General features: G+C 42.5%; 1 protein-coding gene across 7 annotated transcripts in view; it reads right to left on the reverse strand.

The window, feature by feature from the left end:
• Positions 1-14269, reverse strand: part of LOC120792137 (calpain-5-like) — a 34196-nt gene extending 19927 nt beyond the window's left edge. For 5 of the 7 annotated variants that reach the window (XM_040131200.1, XM_040131206.1, XM_040131207.1 and 2 more), the window contains exons 1-2: positions 9208-9584; positions 2856-3015 (exon numbers count right to left, since the gene is read on the reverse strand). In XM_040131200.1, coding sequence (XP_039987134.1) covers positions 2856-3011 — 156 coding nt within the window. In that variant the 5' untranslated portion in view covers positions 3012-3015; positions 9208-9584. Of the gene's footprint in view, positions 1-2855; positions 3016-9207; positions 9585-13189; positions 13371-14222 lie in introns of those variants that run through there. The other 2 variants (XM_040131201.1, XM_040131202.1) reach the window with 2 other exon arrangements.
• Between the last annotated feature and the right edge of the window lie 231 nt (positions 14270-14500).

A 14500-nucleotide genomic window follows, 5' to 3' on the forward strand; every position in this document is an offset into this window, starting at 1 on the left:
CCGTTTAACCACGAAACACGCACGCACGCACAAACTTGTACTTCTATCTTCATGAGTGTCCCCATAAAGATAGAAGTACAAGCCCTTTGAAGTTGTGTCAGGAAGTGAGGACCGGCCAAAACGTCCTTACTTTCCCAAACTGTGCACGCTCTGTAAGGTCTATAACTGGTCCTCACAAAGACAGACACCCACCCACACACACACACACACGCACGCACGCAGACACACACACCAGCAGGGCAGGTCTAGCCTGGGTGGCTCTCCTTCATCCTCTTCTTTTCTTCCTTTAAAATACGCACACACACATAACGTTTGCACATCCGCAACACTGACCTCATAATTAATGTAGGTGATGTTGATAGAAGACGGGAAAGTCACATTATAGTCAATGAAAATATCAAGACAGCTCTCTCTCTCTCTCTCTCTCTCCCAGCTCGTGACGTCAGACTGGATGCTAACCACTAATTATAAAAATAGATATAAAAATTGTATCTCGCTCACTTGGTTCACAGTCCACTCAAGTAAGTCATCCATGTGTTTGTGTTAGGCAGAAAGCTAACGACTACCCATAAACTAAGTGCACAAGTTATTTGTGTTAGCCGTGATCACGCAGCCTCGGGTGTATTTCCACTGGGATAGTCGCGAGGTTTTTCTCTTCTAAAGCGACTTTAGCACATTTGCAGCTTTATGCTGTACGTTGAAGCTGAAGTGGAGCAAGTCTGGACTTTCCCTGATACACACTCAGTTAGCGCCACCGATCCAAAGAGGTGTTGATCTAGAAGGTTGATCAGAGGAGTTTTAAGGTCTCGTAAAACACGTAGTCACTCCGAGGTTTCACTAGGTACCTGATCCCTCTGATCAACTGGATTGCTCTAAGTTTCCTGTTAAATTACGTAGCAGCTCAGCTCATCCATGATTGACAGTAAAAGTATATTACATGCATAGAGTTAAGACCTGAGTTGAGTGTTCTATTATACTGTATACACTGAGTTCTGAAAGAAGCCTGGAAAATCTTCTTAAAACAAAAACAACAAATTCACGGTCATACTCTCAGGTATCAATATGTGAAACAAGGAAGTGACTGACTATGTGTGTGTGTGTGTGTGTGTGTATTACAAAAGCAGTGTAACAGCAGCAGATAGAAGCTGGAATGCTATTAAGCATTAATTTCATTATGAGCATCATATTTCATCTAGACCAAACAAAACAGCTGCGGTGGATACTACTGCACTGCGGAAAAACGTTCCCTGAAAGCATCATGGTTCAGTGAAATGCACCGTGTGACTCAAAGTCTCTGAGGCAAGTCAAGTTTGGCAGTCGAACCAAAGAACTCCGTGATTTTAAACAAGTTCATGGTTTATTCTAAACGGAGGCAATCTGTTGCAATGTTTTATTGAATCAATTATCCACCAATATTTGTGCCAGTTTTGTCAATAAGACACAGGCCAGTTCCTCAATACTTCAGGAGAAACGCATGCTCGATTCGCAGGCTTAACGGAGGATTTAGAACAGCTATACTGCATAAGGGTTTGGGATCAGTGTAGTCAGTTCCAGATATGACCTGACTGTTTCCAATTCCAACCGAAGTTTTGGCTCATGCTACAAAGCAGCAAAGTTCAGCGACAAAGTGAATCACTGCTTCCTGGTAATGCTGCAAAACTGGACATCACCGTACCAAACTACGAAATTCAGTTTGTCGTCATCAGCAGCAGTAAACCTCCTCCAACGTCCTTGTCTTGTGTTTATCTGCATCTTTGGTACCGAGAGCTCAGTGCTGTGGTGTTTCATCTATCAAACAGCGATGGAGGCACTGTGCCGTTTGTGACTCATGTTTCTTGTGATCCGGTTTAAGTTTCAGTAAGTTCTTCAAAATCATTCCGTCATATAAAACGTGCACGTTTTGCCACATTTGAAGTGAAAGATGTTGTAAGATGTTGCATTTTGGGCTGATCTCTCCTTTAAAAGCCTGTGTGAATAACTTCTGTAAATTTTTACAAATCCGAAATAGGTTCAGCAAGAGATCATTGGATCGAAACACTTTCCATATCTGTTCTGAGCCGTATTTGAGATTTCAGTCCCACAGTCAGGCCAAGTCAAATTTTCGTTTTTATAGCCCGTCATCACAAATCACAAATTTTCCTCAAGGGGCTTTAACACAGTCCCTGTCGTCACGATTCAACCACAAATACGAGAATCACCAAAGTAAGAAACAGTGGCTTGCAAGGAGACAGCCCAACGTGAAATTCTGCAAGAGCAAACACAACATACAGTATACAGTACACACACGTGCAGGAAGACACACACACACACACACACACAACCAAAAAGATTTCCGGCTGTTGGAATGTGAATTCAGTCGTTAAATTCCATAAATTCCTCTCCCTCTTCAGTCCATGTGATCGCTCCTCTCTTTATATGCTCTCCTTTGTCTCATGAGCACCATCCTCCTTTCCCACCTACTGCTTACTGTCTCCACTACTTGTCCCTCAACATCCCCACTACGAATGAGCTGATCAGTTGTCCGCCGAACAAGGTGCGGTGCAGCAACAGCTGTGCCTTCAGCTCTGATGTGAATATCAGCTCAGTATCAACTTTTTTAGGACTTTTTCTCACTTCGGTAAAGCGTTCTTACTCCGCAGTTTGTCTCATGGGGTAAACACTGAGTTTACCACAGCAGTTTCCCTCAAAACCACCAGGTAGAAGAAAATAATTTTCATATACTCCTGTAAAACTGACCATATGGAGAATTAAGAGAATGAGCTATCAGAAAAAAATTCTGAAATCTTCTTACATTCCTTGGCTGAAACATCTGGAAGTCCCGCTTCCTAAATAACAAACCATTTCTTTGCTCTCACCTTAGGCCTTTTCCAGGTGACTCGGCCGATACGGTTGCTCTGGTAGAACAAAGACCGGTCAGACGCGGGAAACAGAGGGTCTTCAAACAGACGTCCATTCTGCCGGCACTGCCTCCTCAGTGCAGAGAACGACTGGCCTTCATACAGAACCACCATGTCCCTAAAACAGACGGAAACGGTTTATCAGCCCCCCGCAGTATGCTCTAGTGCAATATTCAGCATTTACACGCAGTATATAAACAATCAATAAATGTTTTATAACACGCTGTAATGTAGCTGTAAGAAGAGATAAGTATTTATTAATGTATTTGTAAACAACTGTATCCCCTCCTGCGGGGACCGATGACTTATAAACAAATAATGAATGACGTATTCCACAGGTTTTATTATATAAAATATGTCTTTATGTGAGACACTTAAACATGTCCTCATAGCTCTGATAACTACATTATAATGTGTTACAAACCGTTTCTTAAATGTTCTGCTAATAAATGCTGAATAGGGGGACAGAAAGTAAAGTCTTACCAAACTGAAGGTGTATGTTTGTGCAGGATGAGAACATTGTAAATATATGGCACAGGTTTACTGATGATATAGATGTAGGATCTTCAGTGGAAGTTTTAAAGCTACAAAACTATAGTGAAGCAGATTTACAACACAGTGTTACAGTTACAGTTACACTAAACCATTGTTGTTGTTTTTTTACACTGTGTCAGCAGATTGGATGCGGAGGAAAAAAAAAAAAATCATCTGCTCAAAAGGCCCCTACTGTTCAGATACTGTGTACTGAATACAGCAAGACCAGAAATAAAGGCAGGGCTGAGACTTAAACACTGTCTGCTGTTTTGGAAAAAAGGTAAAAATGCATTTTTAGTACGTTTTTAGAGGATTATTCAAACGAGTCCGAGAGGACACAGTGGACATGTCTCTCCTGAGGTTTTACAGCATCCCCAGCAGCAGGAGACTCTACAGATGGGGTTCTCTCTCTGGGGCACACTGGTGTGGATAAGGAATAGTAACAAGGACATCCTTCTCTTTTCAAAAACCTAACACTTTTTAAACACTCCCAAAACATGCACGCACACACATGCCCACGCACACACACACACGCACACGCACACACACAGAGGTTTGCAAATTTCACCATGTGTTTGCTTTGCTTGTGATCCATAGTCAAACAAGACAGTCAGAGTTTCTGTTTGTCATCCTGTCACATGGCTGGCAGGATAGTCAAATATATATTACATTAACTATCTTCTGTGTGTGTGTGTGTGTGTGTGTGTGTGTGTGCGTGTGCGGCTATGCATTTGGGATGGGCCGTGGGGACCAAAGTTTCATTTTAAAAGGGACAGTTTACCCAAAAAACATTTTCCTTTTACCTGGAGCTTAACCTGTCCATCTAGATCCAGAGCGAATCCCTAAGGTCAGAGAATTTGGCTGCTTGAATCTGAGATCAGTGATTTTAGAAACTCAGCTCAAGCGTTTGTTTCCAAATACAGTGACATTGTCGTGCACATCTCACGTTCAACAGTTTAATTTTCTGTGTGGAGATAGATATTTATAGTTCAGGAGAAAGTACTTCTCAACGAAACTTATGGAATTATGGAATTGTTTTTGTGCTGTGGATGCTGGATGCATTATTGTTTAGTTTAATAGTTAGCACTGCAATGGTATTTACTATTCAACCTAATTTAAAAGCTGCTTTTTCTGGCCAAAAAAATATTGTAGACCTTGAACAGCAGATAACAAAAACATGACCTCTAAGGTCCTCCTGCTACCTCTCATAGGTAGCAGGAGTGGTGACATTATCCAGACTGAAGCTGCTTTCATACATGCACTGCAACCCTGAACCTTTCTAGACAACGTCCAAATCAGCTGAACTGGACATTAAAGAGACTTCATCCTGCCGGTTCTCTGGTAAAACGTCTGCGTAATGTCCAACTGAGCCCATGTGGACAGAGCAGGTCACCGTCCGGAGAGCGAAATGCTGTTGACGACGTTTCTAGCGCCGGTCTCCTGCCCGCTCTACCCAGGCGCCACCCCTCGCCCAACCCGAACGGAGTCTTCACACACGCAGCACACAAAAATGTTGGTTACCAAGGAGACCGTTAATGGGACTCATCAGGCCAGTCAGTAATTATATCAGTGTCACTTAAAGGCAATAAACAAGGGATACTGAACAGAGCAGATGGAGGACAGTGTGTGTGTTTCTTTGACAGGCAACAACCAAAAAACTTACAAGCGAAAGATTTCTTTAGTTTTCCTCAACAAATTATATGATCTGCTTGGTGGTTTGTTTCAATTGGTACGTCTGTTCATTGGTATGCGAATGGATTTTCCTTTGTGGGGCTGAAAATATTGAAAAATACACTAGAAAAGCCCAAACATGCCTTTAAACGGTTCTACCTTGAGAAAGATGCAAGAATACTGAAGTAGGTGATACTACTGAAGTAGCAGGAATTAAACAAATGGAGGATAGTGAACCTAATTTGGTCGACGTATTCATAGAAAATTAAAGACAACAAACATCCAATATCACAAAAATACAACTGGATAGAACTAAGCAACTGTTCATGACAAACAGAAATTGGAGAAAGAATCGGATCTGGAGATGTCAGAGAATGATTGGAATGATCAAATTACTACTTATAGGCACCTGTAAGATGTAGCCCATTACATATGTAACTGAAAAAACCCCAAGTTCAATGTTGCCCATGTCAACCCCTTCTTTTCGCGTGAAAGTACCTATTTAAAAAAAGTTGTAAAGGAAAAAACCAAAAGCAACTCGTCTTTCCAGAAACAACGTCCTGATTATTACTAATCCATAGACCTCGCTGTGAACAGTGTTCACTAATCCACAAATGAAAATCCATCCTGCTCCAGCACAGTAATTCCACTTATGGTAAATAAAAATATACAGTATCTCTCTTTGTAATGAAGAGTAATGACTCTAACACTAGTACAGCCCTGTGGGTTTTAGTAATCGAAGAAAAAGGTATCTAGGGAAGAGGATTAGAGGACCACTTCTGGAATCATTTAAATGTCAAATGTCACGGTGAGACATTCGAAGGTTCATGGAAGCAGGCAGTAAACTAGCAACAGAATAAAAAGCTGCACGAGAAGGCTGGTTAAAAGAAACCAAGCTGACCCTCTTCAGACAAACAGCATGACTGGGAAATGACTCATCATCAGACGGGGGAGGGAGACGATGTGTTTTCTGTGTTTCTCTCTCAGCGCATTTCATCAAACGTTAAACCAAACTCGTTTACGCTCACGTCGGCTATTCTCACATTTGCAAATATTTTTTACACGAGAAGTGACTTCTAATCAGGAAGCTGGTGTCTTCTCTGATTTAATATTAACGACGACGTCTCAGTTATTTTACTACATACTGAAAGTGAAATCCATCGATCCATTTTCTGTACTGTTTGTGCTGGTGGGGGGTCGCATTGTTAGTACTATTATAGTTTCTGTTTCAGGGAGGATGCTGCTACTGTGACTTTGATCCCACTGCTACGAGCCTCAAGTCTTTTCCACATACATGAGCAGGACAATCAAGTTTAATGTGATTTTATTTCATCTAGACCTGCAAGGATTAGTCGATTTATGATTAGTTAATAAAATAAATCTGCACCATATTTGATTAACCATTTAAACCTTTTTTTAAAAGCACCCAGAAGACATGGAAATGAAACGCAGCCTTCCACGGCACACAGACCCGTCACATTACATGATAAACAGTGGTGAGGATATCCAGGACACAACGCAACAGTTCAAACTCTAGACGAGGGAGGATCCATGGAGGTTAGTTTCTTCCTTGATTAGTCTGATTAATCAACCAATTGTTTAGGCAATGAAATGTCCGAAAATTGCTTTTAAAAGAGTGATTTTTTCACGAGCCCAATGGGATGTCTTCAAATTGCTTGTTTTTTTGGGGGTTTTTATTGACCAAGGTCCAGAATCCAAAGAGTTTCAACTTACAAAGACAGAAAACAGGAGAGCTGGAACCAATAAATACATTTCCCTTGATCACATAAGTTATTTTTAATCGTTTCCTCTCAGCTGACTTATCTATCAATTAAATAATTTGCTGCTGAAACGATAAGTCAATTAATCAATTAGTCAATGGACAGAAAATGGGTCAAAACCAATTTCATTTCTAAGGGTCATTTATCCAAAACATGGTCACATTTTCCCAGGGACTTCTTACCATTGGTGTAAAGTAAAACGTGTTGGAGATTTGGACTGTTGATGGGACAAAACAAGCAAAAAGAAGCATAGCCTGACCGATCCTAATTATTGAACCCGACACATAATACCGATCTATCTGCGAGCTAATAAAGGCCCATATCCAATATACTGGCCAAAATCAACAATTGGGCAGCAACTAACGACTATTTCCATATCAGTTGATCTAATGATTATTTTCTTGATCAATCATTTTGTCTATAAAATGTCGGGAACAGTGGCAGATATAGTTTTCCAAAGCCCAAGGCGATGTATTCAGATAACTTGTTTTACTCAACCAACAGTCCAAAAAATATTCAGTTTGCAATCACGTGAAAAGAGAAGCAGCACATCTTCGCTTCTGGGAAGAAACAGGAAGCTGCTGATGTCACCTGTTCATGTCAGTCTGCAGTCAAGCCAGTCTGAGTGATAGCTTCTGCTATTTCTTTGCTTAAGCGTTATGCTCAGCTCACTTTTCGTTCATTTTGTGTGTGAATATAATGTGTGTCAGTGGGAAAAAAACTGACACGTGAGTTGAGCTGAACCTCTGCGGACCACCAGTGTTATCTACAGACACAGAGGACTGACTGTGGAGCAAGTGGGAACAGATCGAAACCAGCCAAACATGGGTGTGGTTTCATGTGGGCACCATGAGACATGCCAGCCCAGATATGTGACAACTGAAAAAGAAAAAAAATGCAGATGTTGAAATATCACATGATGTTTGGCTTAAACATGGCGGAGCCCGACGCAGCTTTGCCAAACTTGCCTCACTTTGCTAAAAATGAGCTTTAAGAGACATTTTGTAGAAGGGCTTCAAGATGCAGAAGAGCTGCTTGGATCCAGGCAGAGCAAGTCACAAAGTAACACCGGAAATTAGGAAAATTTGCCTTCAAAGTAAAAGTGCAATGCCTGACAGGGAAAGGAGAGCACAGCATTGGAAATGGAAACCATACAAGTTTACATGACCCCCACAACTGCTCCAAGTCAATCTTCTGTGATTGAATTTGTTTGTCGTTATTGTTAATCATCTTATTTTCTTATTGCGGGTGTCTTTTCGCTGCACCAAACGCCCACTAAGGACCATTGAAGTTAAATTTGGGACATTAACAATTCAGATGCAATGTGAAAGCTTGTCCAGTGGTGGAAACCGCTATAGGACTGATTTCAGACAAGACCAGGTAACTGTTTTAGGTAATTGTTCATTGAAAAATTCCAAACGTTTGCTGACTAAAACTTTTCAAATGTGTTAATTTGGTACTTTTCTATATTGGATCTATTGGTAAACCAAAGATTTTTGGAATTTGGACTTTTTGAATATAAATAATGAAACACAAATGTAAATACATCCTCTTGAGCTATGGGAAATTACAGGGGCGTGGACGGATTATGAGACAAACACAAAACTACTACACAGATGTGGTGGTTTGTGTCTCTTTGTGGTCAGTGTGTGTCTTTTAGCCGAGTTACATGACTCGAAGGGCAACAAGGGGCCCGAGAGGTCGGGGGCCCTATCTACCTGCGTCCAGTAGGCCTGTTCAGTAATCCATCCATGTGGAGGGAGTGCATTTCTCCATTTTAAAATGATCAATCAAGAAAATCCATCAACACATCAATCCATAAGGGAAATCATTCTTACTTGTAGCCTAGTAAATGTTTTTACTTTACACTCCAAACTAGTAGAATCACCAACACTTTTTCATGTAGTATTTTATTTTGGGGGGTTTTTTCGGCTGAATTCCCCAACCCCTCCACCTCTGACTTTACTCATAAAAGTTGCATTTTTATTTTGAAGGCTGTTGCCGGAAGTGTGTTTGCATACGCGGTCTGGCTTGAGAGATGCAGAGTTTGGTTTTGGTTTTTTTGTTCCAGATAGTTCATCTTGTCTGAAGTCGATTAAGGCGAAACAGTAAACAAATCATGGCTTCGCTTCTGTTCCCACCGGCAAACGTTTCGTTAATAGTTTCTACACTTGCACTTTGTCAAAGTTCAGTTGTAGAGACTTGGACGGAACGGCGGGAACATTCGTTCAACGCTATTCAGCTTTTCTTAAAAAAAACAGACCCCTTCATAAAAAGGTTGTCAGTGCGATTTCCCGAAGGGGCCTCAGCTAATTGGGCTTTACCTGAGAGTGTGTTCGGTTTAGCGGCAGCTCCCTGGAGGACACACGCTGCTGCTGCTGCTGCTGCTGCTGCTGCTACTCTCTTCTCCCCGGGAGGGTGTCGGCGTCTTTCCCTTCCCGCGCTGTCAGATCCGAGATGTGCGGAGCTTTTCAGCCGGAGTCGCTTGTTTTACGAAACTCAAAGTACAGCAGCACAGAGACGGGAGGGGCTCGGGCTCGGGCTCCGGCTCGGGCTCCGGGGCTCATACCGCCCCCACTCATCTGAAGGCTCCGCCGGTCTTCATGCTGCCTTCAGGCGCGGCACGGACAAACTGGAATCACCGAGTTAAGGGCACTCGGTGAACCCTGAACGACTCACTACTGTATCGTTTACACGGGAGGGAAAGCACCTGGATTAATTCGATTATACTCCTTAGCAGGCGATTTACATGCAAACAGCACTTTATCATCACTTTATCCAGACTGTCGTATTTACAGTGCCGTTCCTACTGCACCCGAACAGCTCAGATTTCATTCTTGATTTATTTCCGGGCACACGGATACCCCGGTAATCATCAGGTTTTTGCAGGATCCAGGTTGTGTGTTGCATTAGTTAACCTCTAATCCTGATTTCAGAAGCCTGGATGCGCTACGTGGAGTACCCTGATAGAGACCAGGGTACCAGGTTTTTCATGTTCATTATAAACAACGTATTTCTGATATGATCGAAAACAGGCCCACTTTTCACAGCAAGTAAAATAAATTGTGTATTGACCCCCCCCCCCCCCCCCCCCCCCATTGTACTTTGGCAGTTTCACTATTTCCTCAGGCATCCAGAAACCAACCAGTGCTCTTAATCAGTAATCGATTAATCAATTATTCAGTTGAAATAAAAATTAATTAGGTACAATTTTGACAACTCATTAATCACTTGAGTTAATTTTAAGCAAAAATGCTGAAAATTCACTGGTACCAGCTTCTCAATTGTGAACGGTTCTTTATTTTCTATTATTGTAATTATTTATAGTAATATCAACATTTTGGGGTTTGACTGTTGGTCGGACAAAAAACAAACAACGAACACAACTTCACAACAAGTGATCACAGAGTAAACTAAACAATTTAGGTCTTAAAAATAGATTTTGGCACAGGATCTCACTACAAGAACAGGGCCTCAAAATGATGATGGAGGACCTGACATGCGTGTGATATTGTACCTCAGTGGTGCAAATGTCTTACAAATTAGTGAAAAATTATGTAGCCCCCAATAATGAGGTGTAAATCTGACTTTGGGGGCCCCTGGGCAGTTGCCCGTTTTGCTCAGTTGGCGATCCAGCCTTGGTTCAGCGTTACTGAGAGCCGGACTTGCTTTTTTCTTGCTTCACAATATTGGCCGATACCAGCTGATAACTGCTGAACTTAGTTTGAGGTATGAAAAACAACATCTTTAAAGCATTTGACAAAAGGACGAGCCTACCGCACACCTGGGTAATGTCTGTGTGAAAGTACTACAGCTTAAAATGTAAGGAATACAGCACTTAACGGTTTAACTGTGAACCTTGAAATAAAGGAGGACCCTGAGCGTGTGAGAGCTGGAGGGACTTCACAGATACAGAATGGAAAGAGTCCCTCGAGATTTGTATTATACACCACTGACCTCTGCTGGGTGCTCTACTAACTACAGGAATAACTGATTCTGGCTGCAGGCGTGAATGCTCTTTGATACCGAAACTGGTAAAAGATTCGTCTACGATACTAGAATATAAATATACATATTTTACCCCATTCAAACCAGCAGCATGAAAGTATCATAATGAACAAATTAGTTCGTACCTCAACTAAAAGTAATTCACAATTAACAGCAGCACAAATCCTGTACAAAAGGTAGAAAGAGCAGCAGACCTTGACATCATCTAGAAGCAGGCCACTGCCCCTGGGCCACCTAGTGGGTCAAAGTGGCTCTAACAGTTGGACCTGCTAGGTGGCCCGGGGGCAAATAGCAGGTTAAACCTGCTCTGACCTGCTCTCTATATCCACGCTGAAGTGACGAAAGCGATCCCCGCCATCTCAGAGGAGAGTAAAACCTCTGGGAGGAGAAAACTTACAACACTAAAAGCTCCGCAGAGCCGTCATCTCACATTCACTTTTTTAGTGAGAGATGAGGAGCACAACGGGATGATCTACCCCTCTGTCTTGAAATTCAAGAGGCTAGAAAACTCTGATGAGCATAAACAAATGTTGTAGCCACACTCGCAGCGTCAGAGTATGTACCACTGTGCAGCCCCCGGTGCCGCCGTACTGAACGCTGCAGTGCCCGTGCTGCTAGCAGAAGATTGCTACAGTGTAGCTTCAGCTGCGTGCTGATATTTCACCCAGCGGGTATCTTTGTTGTCTGGTCTCGATGCGAGGCCGGTTTCGGAGATTCAGAAACACTAGCGATTTGTTTTCTGTCCATCTTTGAGTTCAAGCAAGGGTCAGCAGTGATTGGCTGGGACCTCAACGGTCAGCGCGGCTCGGGTTCAACCAATTTGAACTCTTGACGTGTAACAAAAATACACTTCGGGTCGTGTTTACACACCTGTAGCGCAAGTGACCCCCACCCCCCCTCACTCTCTCAACCCAACATGACGAGGCAGACGCCCCCCCCCACCACGAACCGGGTTCTGTTCAAGGTTTTTACCTGTTAAAAGGGAGTTTCTCCTCACCACTGTCGCCAAGTGGTTGCTCATGGGGGGGATGTTGGGTCTCTGTAAATATAACTATAAAGAGTCTGGTCTCGACCTGCTCTACATGAAAAGTGCCCTGAGATGACCTCTGTTATGATTTGGCGCCATGTAAATAAAATTGAATTGAATTGAAAATTGAAACGTGAGCCGTTACACGGCCTGTGTACACAGCTGTAAAGATTAAAACAGAATCATGGCTGTTCCATCAGACGCATCACGCCGTACAATAATTCTTCAGAATGCGCTCACTTGGATGGAAATGATGCTGACGTCTTTGCAGTTCCTACCAGTCGCCACTAATAGGACAAGAAATGCCTTAGATTAGCTACTGGTGCTTTACCAGAGGAGCACGGGGGAGCACATATTTACTGTATGTGATCAAGCTGTCCGCCCTCAGGCTTTACCGCTCATGAGATGAAACTTTATTCTTCAGTGTGCAAGCCGTAACGGTTGAGAACTGCTGTTGTACAGATCAGCAGGTGGCTTTATGAAATAATGCCTCCCTCTCTGTGATGTTATTAATCTTTAACATCATCAGAGGAGAAGACATCCACAGTGTCATGTGAGAAACTGCACTTTACACTTTGCCAGAGGAGACTGTAACACCGACTTGTCCATCGGACAAAAAGGACAGGACAGCTGCGTTTGGAAGAAACTACACGAGCTGCCACAGGTAAACACCAGAGGCTCAGACTGTACATGGAGTTTGACAGATACTCAGCTGCATCCTTTATCTCTCATACACTTATATTTAGCGCATTACTTTACAGCAGATCGTGCATTAACTTGTAAACCTGTACTGGTAAGTTTAAGGGGTTTTTTTTGTTCTCGGTCCAAGAGCTGCACTGTGAAATAATTCACAAACCTCACTCCAAAGACATCATACGACAGGTGGAAAAAAAAACTAACACGTGTTTACTAAAGCCTTACACTGCCTTCTACACGTCTGGCGCTGTTCTGTGTGAGCACAATCTGTGAAACTAAAAATCCTGTATAGCCAATATAAACAGCTGAAATTAAAGTGAATTTGAAATTGGTCACTCATTACACTTAAAGCTGCATTACTTAATTTTTTTTTTTCAAGTTGAGGTCAGCTGAATGAGCTGAAATAGCAACATCTTACATACTAAGGCCTTATAAAGTTGCTATGGCAAACATGTTAGCAAACAATTGAGAATTTAAGCATCCAGCAGACACGGAGCAACATTAGCAACATTAGCATTAGCATTTATGTGGAGCCGTGTTTATGTCCACATGATGAAGGAAGGTCCAGTACTCACCCTTCACCTCTCTTTGGTCTCCAGCTCTTTAGCTGGAGACTTTAGAGGGTTTTTATCAGAGCTTGGAAACATGTGTCTGCCTGGAAATGAGGACGATGTGAGCAGAGTTTGTATGCTGGAATACATATTCATCTAATCCATTGCTAATATAAGAATATTGATTAGTGCAGCTTTAAACACAGCAGTTTCTTTGATTCTGTTGTTACCGGCAGCCCTGCTGTGACTTTGAATCCAGCTTTCACAGTCTCCTGTCATTAACTGCACTTGAGCCATAAAACACACCTGACTCTTATTTCCTCTACAGGTCCAAAATGTTAACCAGCTGGTTAACTTTCGCAGCTGTTCTAGCTGGCTCAGTGAATCCACAAAGAGCAGCTACTGGCCAGGGCGCTCTGACCGTTGCTCCGACCTGCGGGGTCAAAGGTCATCCGGAGGTAGAGCTGACTATAAACTGTGGCGACGGAAATAGCACAGGTCAGTAAAGAGGATCAAGAGAGAGTCTTGCCTCCACACCTGAGCATTTCAGTTCAATGCACTTTATTTCACCCGAGTAATCAGCTTAGTACCAATATACATCAGCAGTATAAATACTGCTTCACAAGGAGTCCTGGGAAAGATGTCCTCTCTTCCAACGTATGATTGTCCAAGAGGAAGTTTTTCAAATTCATAGTCAGATTCTGATTTAAAAAAAAAAAAAATACCAGCTACAATTTAACCGGTCTGACACGCTGTATTATCAATGACTATCTCTAAGCAAGCAAGCAAATATATAATATATATATTATATATATAGTTGCTTTTTTTTTTTTTAAACGTTTTTGGACAAAAACTGAGCTTTGTGGCACAGAGGGATGAGATATATCAGACTCTGGATGAAAACACTAGCTGTTAATGGGATCAAATGAGTTTTGGTTTGGGGCTTCTCTTGGACTGTGTTATAGTAAGGAACTTACTTATCCTTGAAGATCAGTTTCTGCATGGCTGTCACACCATCAGCATACAGTATTAATCCTGCAGCTATGCAACATCTCACCTGTAACTGCTGCTCCTCTCATGTGTAGGTGTGGTCCAGCTCTGGCACACCCCCTTTGGAGACCTCCAGACCCCTGGCTTCCACAGTAAACTGGACCCTGTCTTTATGCACCGTGACGGGAGCCTGGTGGTCCCCAACAGCAGCGGTCTCCACAGCGGCCTGTACTACTGCCTCCTGCAGCACACAGAGGGAACTACACTGTGGCCGTACGAGCTCCACGTTGGTTCTTACAACGAAAAGAACCAAGAACGCAGCGAGTATGAGCACGGCAGCATCTG

This window comes from Xiphias gladius, chromosome 7, assembly GCF_016859285.1.
Source record: "Xiphias gladius isolate SHS-SW01 ecotype Sanya breed wild chromosome 7, ASM1685928v1, whole genome shotgun sequence".
Lineage (NCBI taxonomy): Eukaryota > Metazoa > Chordata > Actinopteri > Istiophoriformes > Xiphiidae > Xiphias > Xiphias gladius.